This window comes from Lepisma saccharinum, chromosome 1, assembly GCF_977018435.1.
Source record: "Lepisma saccharinum chromosome 1, izLepSacc3.1, whole genome shotgun sequence".
Lineage (NCBI taxonomy): Eukaryota > Metazoa > Arthropoda > Insecta > Zygentoma > Lepismatidae > Lepisma > Lepisma saccharinum.
In genome coordinates, this window is record NC_139229.1 from 206,379,684 (window position 1) to 206,396,913 (window position 17,230).

At 37.7% G+C, this 17,230-nt stretch overlaps 1 protein-coding gene across 1 annotated transcript in view; it reads right to left on the minus strand.

The window, feature by feature from the left end:
• Positions 1-7,453, minus strand: part of LOC145988514 (uncharacterized) — a 28,456-nt gene extending 21,003 nt beyond the window's left edge. Inside the window, exons 1-2 of the mRNA XM_083123403.1 lie at positions 7,383-7,453; positions 4,453-4,554 (exon numbers count right to left, since the gene is read on the minus strand). Coding sequence (XP_082979529.1) covers positions 4,453-4,554; positions 7,383-7,446 — 166 coding nt within the window. The 5' untranslated portion in view covers positions 7,447-7,453. The remainder of the gene's footprint in view (positions 1-4,452; positions 4,555-7,382) is intronic.
• Between the last annotated feature and the right edge of the window lie 9,777 nt (positions 7,454-17,230).

The following is a 17,230-nucleotide window of genomic DNA, read 5'->3' on the forward strand; positions in this document are numbered from 1 at the left end:
GAACAAATAAACTATAGAATTTTAAAGGAACCACACTACGTAAATTCCCCATCATATCGCCACACTTACCATACACGTTTACAGTCAGAGCTACCCTGCTCTTTCCCCCGTGACCGTTGCCTCAAGACAAACCGTGCTCGTTTCCTCCTGGCGGCTCTGAGCATAACAGCCAATCAAATCCAGATATGACATCAGTTGCAATGTTACCAGTACATTCAATGCATTTGTGGGCAGAGAGTTATACTATCAAGAAGTTCTTTGTCACACACTTGAGAGTTCCTCGGCAGGGGTTTTCATTGTGAGCATGAGCATTTTGAAATTAAGGTCAAGAGTTTCAAGAAATTCCCTGTTAATGCTTGCCTCAGACTTAACTTCACCTCGAAAAGCAAGCCTCTGAATAGGGGCTTACACGATCATAGCTTGCAAATTATAAAATTTTGGTATTAAATACAGTAGAGCGTCGATTATCGGAAGTAATTGGGGGACATGGGTGTTCGGAAAACTGGTTTGTTCGGATAATCGAACTGTACATGTTTATTTGCCAAAAATAAGTACTGTACAGTAAATTTATTCATAAAAACAGGCATCTCTTTAAGTATGTATTACAAAGTAACGTACAAAGGCAACTTTAGTAGGAATATATAGTATGTGGTACAGTTTATTAAACAAAAATATGTACATATTACATACGCATTTTGCATGAACAATACACACAGTACACAAAATTAACGTTTAAAAAAATCCTTTATTTTGGTCTGTCTAAGCAAGCCTACACGCTTACGAGCAGCTAAGTCACGTACTTTTTTCATTACAGATATCTGAAAGTGAGCGAGTACACAGTTCGGTTAAGCGGTCGTTCGGTTGACCGACGTTCGGATAATCGACGCTCTACTGTACTTGATAATATACCTCGATGCATGCACGATAACTGACATGTGGTATAGGTTTTCTTGAAACACCTTTCAATGGTATTTCACTAATTAGAATTGCCACTGACGATCCACTATTAGAATAATTTGCCCGTATCACATATGATGTTTTATTGGTCTCTGAATGTCCATGATGCTTTAAAACCATTCACATTTGTTGACTGAAAACAAAAACCGAGCTAAGTGCCAAAATCTAAGTTCCGAGAAAAACAGAAAAAACATTGTCTGTATCACATTTTGTGGTTTGTGCTTCCAAAAAAAGCGTAAAAAAGTCAGAAGCACTTACATAGAAACACTCATGAAAGCTTAATGTTACCTATTTAATATTATACCTGTAATTATTTCTTTTGTCTGAACATTTTATGAAATGAGGTATGTGCCAACTCCTGTGCTATTAAAACTGGGCTAAGTGCCCTAAAGTATCACATAATGAAAGGCAAAATGTACAAGTGCAGAGTTAGCAAACAACAGGTTATGGATAAGAAAATAGTTTTTTTAATAAATTTTATTCATAAAACATAAGAAACAAGTACTTCAGTCTGACATAGTAGACCCTAAGGAAAAAGTATTGTGTTCTTGAAAACTATGTTATTGAAATAACTAATGTGAAAAAAATGTAGGGTACAGTACTTTTCTGTAGACTATTAACACTGTTAATACGTAAAAGGTGTTCTGCAAACCATGGCTACTGTGTCAGTTCAGTGTAAAAACGTTTGTTTTCTTCCTTTAGGTATGGAATCATTTTTTAAAAGATCTTCCTTCTTTTCAGGCGTCAATCTTGATGTCATTCCCAGGCGTGGCAGTTCAAAGTTTTTGATAGTTTCATTCGTTACCCCTTTTTTAAACACTTTTGTTTTCACCCACTGTTCAACGTCACTGATTTTTTTTTTGTGTATACAGTTCCTGGCTTTTCCTTGGTGATTTTGACCCAAACAACCTTAGCAATTCCTAAAGTTGTCGTATTAAGGCAATTTGTAGCTGCTGCGCTGAAGTCATAAAAATCGTCATCATCCATAAATGTTGTTAGAATTATTTTTTTTTTGTGGAAGCAGTAGAGAGAAGTCTGACAACATCCACGGGAACCTCACATTTCTCAACTCTTTTTCTTTTTTCTATGAGACCAAAGTCGCGGTCACAGCTTAAGTAGGAGTGGCCTGGGACAACATACTTATGTTGAACCTCATCAACAAAGTTCTTAGAAACCAAATATATCCACAGAAACAATAGCATCTTATTCTTATTTTGGCCACCACAGTTGTCACTCCATACGATCATTTTTTTTGTTTATTATTTTACTTTTAATGCCTCTGAATATGCAACTGGCGATTTCGTTGCCTCCCCGGCCACTCAAACCCTTATGCAAACATAAATCCCCGATTGTTGTCAGCCATGTGCAAACCCAGATTAAAACAAGACAACTGTCGTAAGTAATACATTTGGCAGTGGGTTAATGTTGGTAAAGACAACACTTGCTGCAAGTCGACTGAAAATGTACAGGTATCACTTATGGGAGCTGCTGATTCTTCGTGATCTTGTTTCATCATTTCTCTGGCTCGCTCTGCTTTCCTGTGGTGAATTTCGAGTGAGTTGCGGTGTAGTTCTTTGTTCCTCTGGTCATTTTGTATTTTGTTGTGTAACAAATCGCACGTATTACACGTATCTTTTCTCGGTTTCCGAAATCTGAGATTTGGAAAGTGTTTTCTCACTTCTCACTGTGCCTATGTAAAACCGGTACTGAACAGTAGAATTATGATGAAGTTGTCTAAAAGCTGTATGCAACTTGTTATAGTTCAAATCACCTCTGACCTCCGCTTCTTCTTAAATTGGGAAACACTTCCTTCTACCCTTTTACGGTGTTTTTTTAGGTAGTACATCCATTATTCAAGCTCCACAACACACGTAACACACTGAACTAAGGCCAAAACGCAGCACACAACCTCAAAGACGTCCAAGTAACCACAAAACCAGTCACATGGCGCTTGGCACATAGCCCGTATTTTGATACACAGCAGGTGGCACTTAGACCAAGATGCATTCTTGTGGCTAAAGTTTGAACTACTTGCAGACTGCATATCACATAGCCCGGTTTTTACCGCACTGGCATAGGAAATTAGCCCATATTTTAGCAATAAAATGGAAATCGATTGTTGTGGCACTTAGCCCGGTTTTTATTTTCAGTCTACATTTAACGTTTTCTTCTAGTTCTTAATACTGGTTAAAACTTAGGTTAATCGCGACGATTACAGAACATAAATGAATGAAGATTCACCTATGCCCAAGATGGCGTTCCAATCTTGAATATATTAAAACAATTTTTTCTGTTAGTCAAGTTGGTATTATAAGCAGGGAAAGTGATTTAAGGCAGAATACACAACTTAGAAAAGGTGAAAATAGCCACCTCTGGCTTCGTCACTGTACAATCTGTATCACTGGCAGTAGAGATTTCTCTGAAAATTTTACAGTCATCTGCGAAAAGAAGGTAATTACTAGAAGGAACTTGAGATGGACGGCAAGGCCATCGACGAATAATATGAATAAAATAAATCCTAGACCACTACCCTGTGGGACTCCAAAAAGGACAGAAAGAAAGCTAGATAGAGTTCTTGGAAGAACTACACGTTCTTATCAATCTCTAGAGCTTCCCCGATGGCGCAGTGGTAGCGTCGTTGACTCGTAATCAAGGGAGTTACGGGTTCGATACCCGGTGGAGGCACATAGTGGTTCGGATCCCACTTTAAACTGTAGGTCCAGTCCCGATTAACCTTACTGTGCATACAGTTGACATAAAACACCAAAATCAATCAATTGCCGATCTCTAATTTGTGAGCAGGTTCAGAAATTTACCATGAATGTTGAATCTATTACATAATTTGTGAATCAGAAGAGGGTGAGTAACAGCACCGAAAGCTTTGGCGAAATCCAAGTATATTACGTCTAATTGTGCATTGTTTGAAATAGATTTCATAGAATGTGAGAGAAAGACAAACAGTTTCGTAAGACAGGAACTACCAGAAAGAAAACTATGTTGATTTGAGCTGAGTACTGTATTACCCTACTACGAGCGAGGCGTGGGTGGTATTTCACACATACCCATCATTCACAGCAATGTATAATCACCGACAATAAAAATGGTACACCTAGATCCTGAAACACTCCCATCCCTGCAAGACGTTATGTGTGTTGCCTAACTCTACGGCGCTGGTAGAAGTTACAACTGAAAATTTGCTATTAAAATCCATTTATCGCCTTGGAGTTAGGCAACACACATAGCTACTTGCAGGGAAGCGAGTATTTCAGGATCTAGGTGTCCCATTTTTACTCCCGGTGACTGTACTTTATCACCCAGGCATGCCTACAATGTTTCACCACCCTCCCATTAATTTTCAAATAGAGCTGTATCATTCGCTCTATGTAGGTGTGTTAGTGGCAACGGAAGAGAGAGAAATATATTCATTAATAACTATCTGAACCTTCATAAATAAAACAAAAGAATATATGGAACTCTATTTCCTGGTAACCCTACCTGGAATTGCCGTTGAAGCTGGAAGAGATCGTAACTTAGCGTTGACAGCATTTAATATCTTGTCACAAGCGGCGTTTAACTGTGGAGAATCCGCGCAAGGTACTGGAACAGAAATTAATAATTCAATGGTGATTAATTATACACGAGCACTTCTTGAATAAGAAGTTTTCTTTAAACTTACAATTATCGACCGAGACGCTGTTGTGACACTTAGGCACTTAATGTCCCTCAACATGCATGTTTTTGACTTATTTTCCACAGTTTCATGAAGATTAGGCAACACAATTCTATTTTGCATATTTTTATCATACAATCATTTTCATGGTTACATAGGTTAGATAACATTTACAAAAAGACAGTATATGGTCAATAATTACAAAATAAAAATTTACAAATTTGTTTTTTTCTAAAGTAATTCTGGTTTTGACATATTAAAGCTCAATGTAACGTTTTAAAACTATATGGTATATCAGCATGTCAAGAGGAAAACATTTCATTACGGTTCTGTGTGCTGATTTCTCACGTTTCAGAAGAGTATACCAACATTCACTGAATATTTTTTAATTTTTAAAGAGCGATTTTCATTCTGACACATTTTAATCCTAAAAAAATTAAGAGCGTTTACAAAAATAACTTTTGTTACATTCAAGAAATGTATCAGATGTAAGTTTTCATAATTAAAATACTTTCCTCCGATTTTTATAACATGCTGTACCGTTTCAATGCAAATTTGTCCAACCACACAATACTGAAAAAAGTCATATTTAATTTTTGAAGACTTCCCCTTCTTTCCGATGCAATGGCTGAAACATTTACTTTTGTTATTATTGGACAATTAGCAGAAAAGTCGTCCTGAGGCATCATCATTACGCTTCCGTCGGAAGTAAAGGCCTCATTGGTATACCTATATGTCAATGTGTTTGGTGTGAAAAGTACGTAACTTGACCTTTTTTGTAGACTGCAGAGCTCACGAATACCTATCAAGTAAATTGGACTTTTAAATATCGAAAGTATTTGGGTTTTTCATCTTCATACATTGGTAGAGCATTGTAGACTGATTTTGCCCAGCCCAAGTCAAAACAAACGGCCCTAATGTTCAGGAAACATTATTTTTTTACGTATTCTATCTATATTTCACATACTTTGGAAAATAATAAAAAACAATGAACTAGATATCTGCACAATTCCATCAATATAAATAAACTTTTATACAGTGATATAAAATCCTGTGCAAATATGTTAGAAATTAAAATAACACGTAACGTGTTTACTCCAGAACCAGAGATGGGTTGGACGTATCATTTAACCCTCTGCGGAAAGAGGGGTTTGTGACAGAGGAGTTAGTGACTTAGTTAAGCTTATCAGGTACTTAATTATTGTTTTTAATTAGTTACTTCATACGTATAAAAATTATTATTATTACTTAAGTTATTGCTACTGCTTTTAGACTGTAACGTGGAAGAAATGTAGTAGGTAGGTAGTCTTTCTTAACTCGTAGTTTTGTTCTCATAAACAATTTTGAAATTTCACAATATTTGTGGTTGACATAAAAGTCTTTAAAAGTGTAACGATATTGTTCACTTTATTTTCAGTCATTAAAATAATAACACAAAGAATACGAAACCTCGAAAATTCCCATTAATATTTTATGGCAGGGTAATGAATAGGACAAAACACATTGACTGCTATGCACTGTTTCGCAATGTCTTATCAGATATAAGTAACTTCCACGAACTACATCCGTGAAAGTTTGATTCTTTGCCTAAATACACTGTTACCAGTCCCTTTCTCTCGTTGAAAGGTGTAAACTAATTGTAGTTACGAAGAGAACGAAATAATACGTAATAGTATTTCCTATCTTACGTTGCACTTCGATTACATTGCAAAACTAGGTTTAAAATATGTTTTGTCCTGATGGGGGTAGGGGGTGTAAAAGTAAAGGTAAAGTTACCCATGCATATAGCACCGTGCCATGAAGGTACATTTAGGGGATGTGGGGATAGGACCCCACACATTCTCGATCTCGGTCATTTTGGAGATGATGTGATCAACACCACGCTCCGGTCGCCTATACCCCCAAGGTTGCACCATTGATTTGAAGTTGGGTGAACCCCATAGCCGCTTTTATGCGGGAACAAGGCCGGAAAAAATCCGACCTTATAGTTCCCGGGAATCGAACCCGGATCTCTCTCTCAATTTTGTCATAATTTTACAGACCGTAGTATTTTGCCATGCATTTCAAAATACGAAACGCACCCATTTATCACCGACCGTGATTGCACTAAAAAAATATTAATATTAATTTTAAGTTATTCTGATTAGATTGTTCTTGTATACATTGTGTACATGTTTTCTTCTATCTGTTATGTCTCATTCTCAACTTTTGTGTTCTTTTCTGACCTTGGTTGGTTGACAAAATGAGAAAAGTTAACTTAGCCACTATTGCTTCTAAGAAGTACCTTGTATTTCCCCATAAAAATCATTCCCTCAGAAGAGCAAAGGGACATTCTTCCTACAAATAAAACCTTTTGAATCTTCCTCGCAGTAACAGAAACAAAACATGGAATCGTTTCTGTTCATTTTACAGAATATCAACCGATATGTTAGTCAAGGAAATGATTGTGTACATAAATGATTCAACAAATACATCAAACCATAATCATATCCACGAATTAAACCCAGGACTCATATCTAACGGAACATATCGCGATTCGTGATAATATTTAAAACCTAACTTCACTCGATTGCACGGTAGCCATTTGAGGATTCATTCTCGATTTTGACCCTGCGGACACTCATGGGTACAGGATACTTCTATCAGATTATCACAAAACAAGTACTTAAAAGCTTCAACTTACACGGCCGTGACGATGCTGATCTGAAAATTACAATGTCTCGATTTCAGAAGTCAGTCGAAATTATATACTTACTATCTGCACAAATCGCAACAGCTATCACTATCAGTGCAATGAAGGAATGCGTGGTTGTCCACATGTCGAACTCTGATGAATGGTTTGTGTGTAACTAGTAATAAAAGTTGTGTGTGTCGACATAAGTATGGACACAGGGTTTCCTGTATTTAACTCCACCGATTTCCTGCTCGCTCCCCTCATTCGTATTGAAGATTCAGATACATGGTCGAACCACTTTCATTTAAACTACACAAAGATTGTTTTGGCATATGTTGCCTTGGATGAAAGGCTATACTCATTTCGGAAAGGAAGTTGATGGTTGAATATCGATTATTGTGTCCTTGCAAATTCAAGCAGTCGCAAGTGTAGCCTATCCTTTTGAAAACGAACATGGCCTTTGCATGTATCAGAAACAGTTTATCCTTTTGTCTGGAAGAAATGCACGTGGGATAAATTGACATTGATTACTATATTAGATGGTCGATTAGGAAATAGCTCAGATCATAGTTTTCCAACATGGTGTCCGTGGTCACCATGGCTCACGGATATTCACTTTATTTTTAATGTAAAAAAAGTTTGCATTAAAATTAGACATGCATATATATGTAATAACTGTGACTAATTACATGTTATTTTTAGTGTTAATATACAAGCTTTACTGTTATGCAGGAAAGTAGGAGCCGAATATCATTTTGAAACGTGACGTGAAGTTGCATCAATCACTCGTGTTAGATGCCGATGAGACGAGACTTAATCGAGTCTCGATCTCGATGGAAAAGTTTCGATTTCGTCTCGAGTGTCGATATATATGGTATAAACAACACACAGAGCGTGTCAGAGCACAAACACATCAGAGTGTATTTAGGCAATTAGTCAAATATATTTTCTCAGCCCGTAGTCTGAGGCTGGCTACCTTAGGCAGTGTTGCGGTTTGACCCCCCCCCCCTTTGCAGTCACACACACACACTCACACACACACACACACACTTCCAAGCACCGACATATGTGCGTCCTTCGATGTTTTCTTCTTATGCCATGGTTTGTGATATTGATATCCTACAGATTTTGAAATTATGAAACAGAAAAACTCATTAAAAATATAAGATTCGTAGTTTGCATTTCTGATTAAAGAAAAAGTTTAGCATATTTAAGAATATTTCAATTATGTCTTAGCGTATGAAAAACAAACATCTTTAAAAAGGTACTATTACTACTACTTTCGAAAACAGAAAATTCCAGAAGTGTGTTACCAGAATATAAGCCTACAAGTAAAAGAAGGGAAAAAGGGTAAGAATAATAAGTTGAGAATGTCAGAAAGTAAAGTATATATATATGTGTGTGTGTGTGTGTGTGTGTGTGTATATATATATATATATATATATATATATATATATATATATATATATATACACCCTAATATATATATATAATATGTAATATATATATACACCCTAATATATATATATATATAAGTCTGTAACTTTGTATCAACCTCATAAATCGAACTAGGCTTCAGCCCCCCTAGCCCAACCCTCCATATGGGCCTGTTTTTCTTAATAAAGTTTGTTTTCTTTTGGCATCTTGTTATGACGTAGGGAACCCTCCAAAAACAGGCTCTTTTCCCCTATGCATTCACCTGCATAGGCTCACAATTGCTAGTAATGGATTAGCTTCGTAATTACTAGGAACAAAATACACGACTTTTCTAAAATAATCAGTTAGATATCACTTTTGGTGTGTCTGAAGAAGTCGCATAGTAAGTCCTACCATGACCAAACTTTGAAAAATACACTTGGCTCGAATGGTGCACGGAAGGGATCATTTATGCCAATATTACAATAATTTTACTATAACCGTTGAAATGTTGTTATAATTAGGAGAGAAAGAATTAGTGAGTGTGTTGTTCTAGAAGCAGACTTATCGCACTTACTTATTATTCAAGAATGTGAACACCAACACATGACTTAATAGGTAAGTTTCTGCGATGTTTGGTCATTTATATGCATATTAAGGGGGGCTTGCTGCTCATTGTGTGGAATTCCTTGGTATTGCTAAGAGGCAGATAAATTTAACTTCAATTTTTAACAGTACAGAATCATGAGTTGTTTTCATTGCATTTTTCATGTGTTTTGTCGAGGGCTGAAATGAATATGACTTGTTCCTTCACATTGATTCCAACTTCTAAAAATGTGTTCTATGGAATTTAGAAATATATTTAATTTCAATTTAATTTTTAATATTAAAATATTTTGTTCTTTTAATACTGAGAAAGGACGAATAACTTTTCAGTAAATTAAGACATAATCAGGTCATAATATTTTCCCTCACCAATTGCAAGCAATACAATTGTTTTAAAAATGTTTCTTTCATGAATACCGGTGAATGTTGAAGAAAACTATACAAATCATATTTTACACTAATGAGAATTCTTGGTTATTACTATTGTACACCGTTCTCCAAAAGTTTCAGGACAACGACATTTTATAGTATGCAACCTAACCTACACAAGATGTTTGATGTGAAGGAAATACACAAAAGGAATAAAATAAATATTATGTTTTTAAAAATACAAATAATTCAGTATTACATCGCAGATGACAAAATACTTTTGAAAGAAATAGAGTGCCCCTGATTAAAGAAAATATAATAGATTTCCTACTGTATCATCAATGATGCACCTACATAAAAGAAAAGAAGAGAGTAGAAGGAAGGGGAGAATAGGAGAAGAAAGAAATATGTGGTTTTTGCACATATTTATAACCCTGAACTTATATCTATTTTATCACATTATTTATAACCCTGAAATAGAGTAACTCTATATGCAACCCACCATCGGCTTGTGTAAGTTGGGTTGCCTACTACAAAATTTCGTTGTCTTGAAACGTTTGATGAACGCTGTACAATATTATTGTCTGGCTAATTTGTTTTATGGAGTTACGTACAAGTTTTTGTTGAAAGTACACCCTGGACTACCTTTTGCAGGCTAACCAGGCTCTGGCACGTAGACCTGCAGCCAGGTAAATCCTCTATAGGAATTGTGTTGTGTCTTTCATATGTGTTTGTGACTGTTCCTACAAATGTTGTACTTGGTGCAGAGTCTGACGAAGAAGACCTTGCTAGTAGAAGGTTGAAACGTTACGTTTAGTATGTTTTATAATAAAATAAATTTCTGCCTTGGTCAGCATATTGAGTTTTTCAAGACATATAGTTGGAAACAGAGTTGCCAAATTGAACTCTTCCTCACGCACAAATTTCCAACTTAACAATTTAGTGTTGTAAAGTAACTGTTAATAACGTTACTTCCATTGCAAGAAATTGAGTGTGTTATGCGAGTTGATAGTTAGCTAAGCCCCGCGACAGGTTAACCTTGCAGCAACTTTTCGCATATATAGACCCAAACTTGAGCGCAGAAAATAGTTCCGCTGCAATACTGCGGATTTTCTCACTGTCTGTGATATGAACAGCTCAGCGGTTAAGGTGAGACTGGCACGGGGATGCTGAGTGCCGCTCTAGAGTGGATTGATACCTGATGCAAACTTAACATGTCGCGGGGCTTAGTTACAATTAGAATTTATTTGAAGAAGTAACTGTTATATATATATGCAACCACGCAACACAAGATTACAATTGTTACGAGTGGACCTTGAGTTGAATTGAGTTTTTTTGTTGGTGTTGTTTTGTTTTGTTTTAAGTCCAATTTATGAACAGTAAGGTTAATCGGACTGGACTCACGATTAAAGTGGGATCCGAACCACTTGCACCTTCACCGGCTATCAAAAACGGAGTGGACTTGACTTTACAATTACTATAAAAATATATTACTTATCTATAAATAATCAAGTAGATATCCGTTTGGTATGTATGAAAAGTAGCATAGTAAAGGATTTTTGGTTCAGGTAGATTCACCAAATATCATACCACCCTCGAACGAGACCGAGAGAATCGAACACTAAGTCTCGGTCTCGTCTCGATTTTTACAAGACCGTCTCTGTGTCATCCCTATTGCCAAGGGCATACGGGGAAAGTACACGTGCCAATTTATGTAGGGAAGGACATTCGAAAGGCCATTGCCATGTTTTACTATTTTTTTCTCTCTCTGAACATCGGTATGGCATGCGAAGACATCAATGGCAACACTAAACTAATCACGGAAGTCTTTTAAAAAGGATCCAGTCCAAACAATTTGTCGAATTGTAGGGTGAATTGACATCGGTAACATAACGGAACTTCCTGTTTCGGCGAGTAGGAAGAAAACCATTAGAGCTCACCAACGCATGAAACAAGTGATAGGCGACCTATTCAAGCTGTTTCAATGGTAATGCTTGTTATTGGGAAATGAACGTTCATGTTTCGGCTATGAGCCTGGCTATAGAAGCACAAACATTGCGTTAAATGAACATTTTGTCAATCAACATCAGTCAAACGATACCGAGCGGCTTGTTTTCATCAGTTGTACAAACAACTCGTGAGCTAACGGGTTGGGGAATTCAACGAATTATAGAGGTCAAAAGCACACAGGAATTAAACATACTCTGCCTAAAATGAAACCGATTTCTGCTTATATAACAAGCAATGCATTGCCCGAAAATCTAAACGTTGTAGACCATCCTGCACTGCACTACATGGAAAACTTCAATTTCTGTTGATATTTACTGATATAGGTATTTTTATCTAGACAACAAATTATTAGCGTCAGTATGAAATTGTTTCAAGTGTCGGAGGGTATTGGAAGTGCAACTTTTCTCTATGTTCTCAGTGTTTGGCTGACTACGTCACAGGTGAGTTATCACTAGTCCCCATTACATGTCTTAATAGTTTAACTTGGTATTCCCTAAGATGTACGCTACAGTACTCCGGGATGCAATAACTAATTTACAAGTGCGCCCTGGGAAATTTTGAAATAACATCAGAAAGATAGGGATTCAAATTCCTGAAATGAAGAACGTGGACCAAAGTTAGCGCTCTCCGGTTTGGTGCGAACGGTCTCGGATCCGATTGCCAGTGGAAATCCGCAAAATTTCGGTGAGGACAATTGGGAGGGATACTTAAAAAGAAGAAGTAGCTGACACCGATCTCGAAAGCTACAAGGCGTCGGCGATGGGACTCGATGCGCTGACCATACGTCACTCAATGAAAGAAGCCGCTTGGTACGCACTGACCCTTCTAGTACTGTTGGCCCATGGAGTTTAAATGAAGAATACGTGCACATCCGCAAAATCCGATTTTCGTGCTCATCCGCACAGTATTTTTATCTTTCAGTGTTATCGTGCTCATGAATTCTTATGATAATTTCTTGATTCATAAAGACTTCAAGATGTAGAATAAAATTATTCTTTTTAATAGACTGACAGCCAGGGTAATCGAAATAATTTACATAGTGTTAAGCTAGTATTTACAGAATCTTTAGCTTGAGAAAATTTTAGATTTTTCGCATTGTTGTTCCTCACGACCAGACAGACAATAAATCTAGTTAATATATGTCGCGTTGTGAACTACTATTTGTTAGGTCTATCAGTCCAGCAAAATTCATCTTTATAGCACTGGTAGTTACTAAGGCACCGATTGTTGACATGGATGGACGGATATGATTGATTTGCTTTATTTCGCTTCACTTTCCTGCCACTTTTGACTAATACGAAGATGGGTATATTTTGTGACAAGATCAAATGGATGAAGGAACAATCACGAAAATAGACATGAACTAGGCACATCACATGTCCCACAGAGGATTATACTGGCTATGAGTCCAGACAGCAGAGCTTCATTAGTCTGCCAGAATGCAGTAAGAGAGGTTGACATTTATGTGCTTACTGGAAAGTAAGCACATGAAAACCCCTGCTGAAGAACTCTCAACTATCAAGAAGTTCTTTGTCGCACACGTTGAGAGTTCCTCGGCAGGGGTTTTCATTGTGAGCATGAACAGCCCAACATCATACAGTACTGACGTTACACATTCATTGCCATAAAAAGCCTTCATTCTCTGATGAATGTCAATTGGGGGACACATTTTCTGCAGTTAGAAACTCAGTCACCACACACAGTTTCTGGTGCACCGACATAGTCTGGTTACATGCTGCCATTTTCCTCGCTCTAGTTCAGCAACCCCTGGTGATAGAAGTTTGAAACTTGGAATGGAAAAAGGGGAAAGTCTGAAGAGTACGATGCATGGTTGCTCAAAATCCAAAATGTCTTTACACCGTTAAGAAAAAAAAGGAGGCATTACTTTTCAGCCCGCCCTCGTATATCAATATCAATATATGTGCGTATGGTTTTCTGTTACATTCAGTATATACGTATATTCATTGCGTGTGTATGTTGATTGATTTAGTTTATTTTACTTCGCGTTTTGTGCCTCTTGGCTAATTTGCGAAGATGGGGATGAGTGATGAAATGTTGAAATTGATGAATGGACATTTACAAACAACCAAGCCGAGCGGGATTCGAACCTGGGACCCTTGGTGTCGCAGCGCGATGTGCTAACCACTCGGCCACGGGGTCCGGTGTGTGTGTATGTAAGTATATATATGTATATACAGGGTATTTCTGTGACCGTGTTACAGATTTGAAGGGTTGATGGAAGGGAACAAACACAACAAAATCAGATAGCGAACCCTGGTCCGGAATGCTCCAGTAAAAAGTTGCAAGCCAAAAACCTTCGAAGAGCAGGCAACCACGCACAACGCGGAGGCGAACCATAAAAGAAAGGGGAAAGAATGCACCCTGCCCTGTAGTCCGTATCTTTACCGCCACGATTAACTGGATCAGTGTTCACTGTCTTTTTTAGACATCCTCCCAGAGTTATTGGACATGTCCCACTTCTCGTTAGTCAACGCAAGTGGTTTCAGCATGATGGAGCCCCCAGCCCACTTCGTAGCGATATTCTGACGCAGACATTTCCTCAGCGGTGGATAGGGAGAGGCAAACCTGTTGCTTGGCCTACCTGTTCAACTGATCTGACCCACTTGATTTTTTTTTGTGGGGCCATGTCAAAAGTATTGTATATGAGACACCTGTCAGCAATGTAGAGTAGAGGAACTCTTGTGATCTGGTCCGAACGACTCCTGGGCTATTACAGCGGATGCGACAGAGCTTATTGTGACGCTGTCATGCCTGTATCGAGGCAGGGCGTGTCACTTGAACAGCTGCTGAAATGATGGCTGCAGTTACTACTCATTAAAGTCACTATAGTGATTATTCTGTCATTGTTTTCCACTTCTCCAGACATCTTTTATGGTTCCTCCCTGCGTCGTGCGTGGTTGCCTGCTCTTCGAAGGTTTTGTTTCGTAACTTTTGACTGGGGCATTTCCAGACCAGGGTTCCCTATCTCATTTTCTTGCGTTCGTTCACTTCCATCATCCCTGCAAGTCTGTCACACCGTCACAGAAAGACCCTGCATATATATATTGTGTGTATGTGCACACACGCACACAGGAAGTCGAACTTTGCACCCCAATTCAGAAATGTTTCTATGACATTGCACCAAATTTTTGGTCACAAATTATTGATAGAAATGAGTGAGTTATGTACGTACATCCTTTGAAAATTCTGTTCACAGCAAGAAGTTGGTAATATAGCTTCTCTCCTGTAAGCACTCTACACCGTGCGAAATGCAGGATGGCGCATGTGGATGATACCGCGAGGCGAGAACGAGAACTGACCATCTACATTTTAATAAACTCTAATGTATGATTTAAAATGACTACCCATTAAAATTACTTCACTAGCGCAACTTATTCAGACATACAAAGCTAATATCTACCTGATTATTTATAGACAGGAATACGTTTTGAAGTCAATTCATTTGTGGCAACTGTGATAGTGTGCGGCGTGGTTGCATACCTTCAGGACAAAAATCCGTTGTTGTAAAGGACACTTCCCTGCAAAAAGAACTAATGATTTTGTAATAGACTGAAAAATTTTTGTGCTTTTCAATTTTAACAATATTTCTAATTTGTACTCTTAGTCTTTGTCATATTTTTGGTAATGTTGGGGCTTAAATGCATTTTTTTAAAAGTTCTTCAGGTCAAAAATCACAGACAGAAACCGTTACTAATAAGAACGTTGAGGTAAGTAATATGCCAGCCCTATGTATCTTAATTTGTTGTTGAATTTACATGATTCGTGCAAACTTTTCGTTCTTTTTCTGTCCATCAGGGTTTACGATGTGATGTGAACAGCACGGCCCAACTCAAATTCAGCAGCGCTCTCGAGGAATGCTCCAGTCTCGAAGGTCATCAAACCGTTAAAGGGGCGAACGGTAAAGTAACAAACAATTCACTCAAACACATACTGTTCAGTACTCCGGAGTTCTATTGTTAATATTGATTGATTTGTAATTTTTAGGTGCTTCTGAATATACGGCTAATTTGCACCCTCCTAAGTACACGAGGAAAAATGTCCTTGTATAAAACCTTTACCTTAATATTTTTAAAAAATAATGTAAGAGCCCCTAGAGAAAGATTAGAAATGCAAGTTTTAAAGGGACCTGCACAGGACAAACACAGCATTACAAAAAGTTAAGAGTAGTCTAAAAACTTCCTCAGAAATAGAGTAAAAGGTCCGCTCTCTTGAAAAAAACTAAAAATATTTACTAAAACACTGTTATCAGCATTACAAATCGTTGAAAATGTTAGAACTGTGCCTGAGGAAAATGAAATCGGCACATTTGAGAAAAATATGCAGAAAGAGATTATCTTCCACCAGGGGCATATTTCCATCAAGTGGGCAAGGGTGAGCTCTAGCCCACAATGAAATAAATAATCCCTGCTCAACCTAGGCCAATTATATGAGAAATTGTCAGTGACACACACGCACACAGAGAGAGAGATATTCAAAGAAAGGAATAACAAGGAAATAGGAAAATAAAAAATAAATACAGATATTGTGAATTGAGATAGAAACAGATGAAGGAAAAAGGCTGATGATGACAAGAAGACGATAAAGTGAAGATGAAGGGAAGAGAGAAAGAACAAGAATAGTATCACAGAAATACATACATTGTGACAGAAGAGATAGATGAGCAGAGGAGAAAGAAAAAGATTGATAAACGGAGAAAGAAAAAGAGCTGAAGAAAGGCTGAAAGATAAAAGTAGATGGAGAAACAGAAGATGAGGACGAGCCCCAAGGGATTATACTGGCTTTGAGTCCAGACGACAGAGCCTAAATAGTATGCAAAATGCAGTCCAGGGTGTACTAAGTAAGGGAAGTTGACATTTGGATGTCTTCACCCTTACACCCCACGAAAGAAAGGAAGAATCTTAGTAGCAACAAACTCAGAAGCAGAGCTACTCTGGAGTTCCCAGACCAAATATCACGGAGACGCCACTGGTGATCGTGCAAGGAAAATAAAATGTTGGCGTCAGAAGAGCTTGAAATTTATGACCCTGAATCGTCAATAAGATAGGAAAAGTTTATTTTTAAGTGCGCAATGGCTAACCCGAGCTGTGACTACAATTTTGAGAGGATATCAAACCGTTTGAGCCGTTAGCTGAAACCGAACACGACGGCAAACCCTTGACGGAAGATCAGTGGTGTATCGAGCAATTTTGAATTTTATTTTTCTTATTATACATCGCTTTATGGTCTTTAGGCTAATGGCTGCGATAAGGATGAGTTTGATTGAGAAAAAAACAGTATAAAGAAACGCCAATATGCCCAGGGCTCGAACCTGGGACCGGCTGTGGTTAGGTACTGAATCCAGGATTCAATGTCAGGAGATGACCTAGAGAGATTTTGCAAAAGTACGTAGCTGTGATATTGAGAGGGATCTTTTTAAGTCAGTGTTAGTGTTCCACCTATCTAGCTTTCTTTTTTGTAATGAAGTCCGAGCCAATGGTGTAGGATATAATCTCCACAAACACCTCATA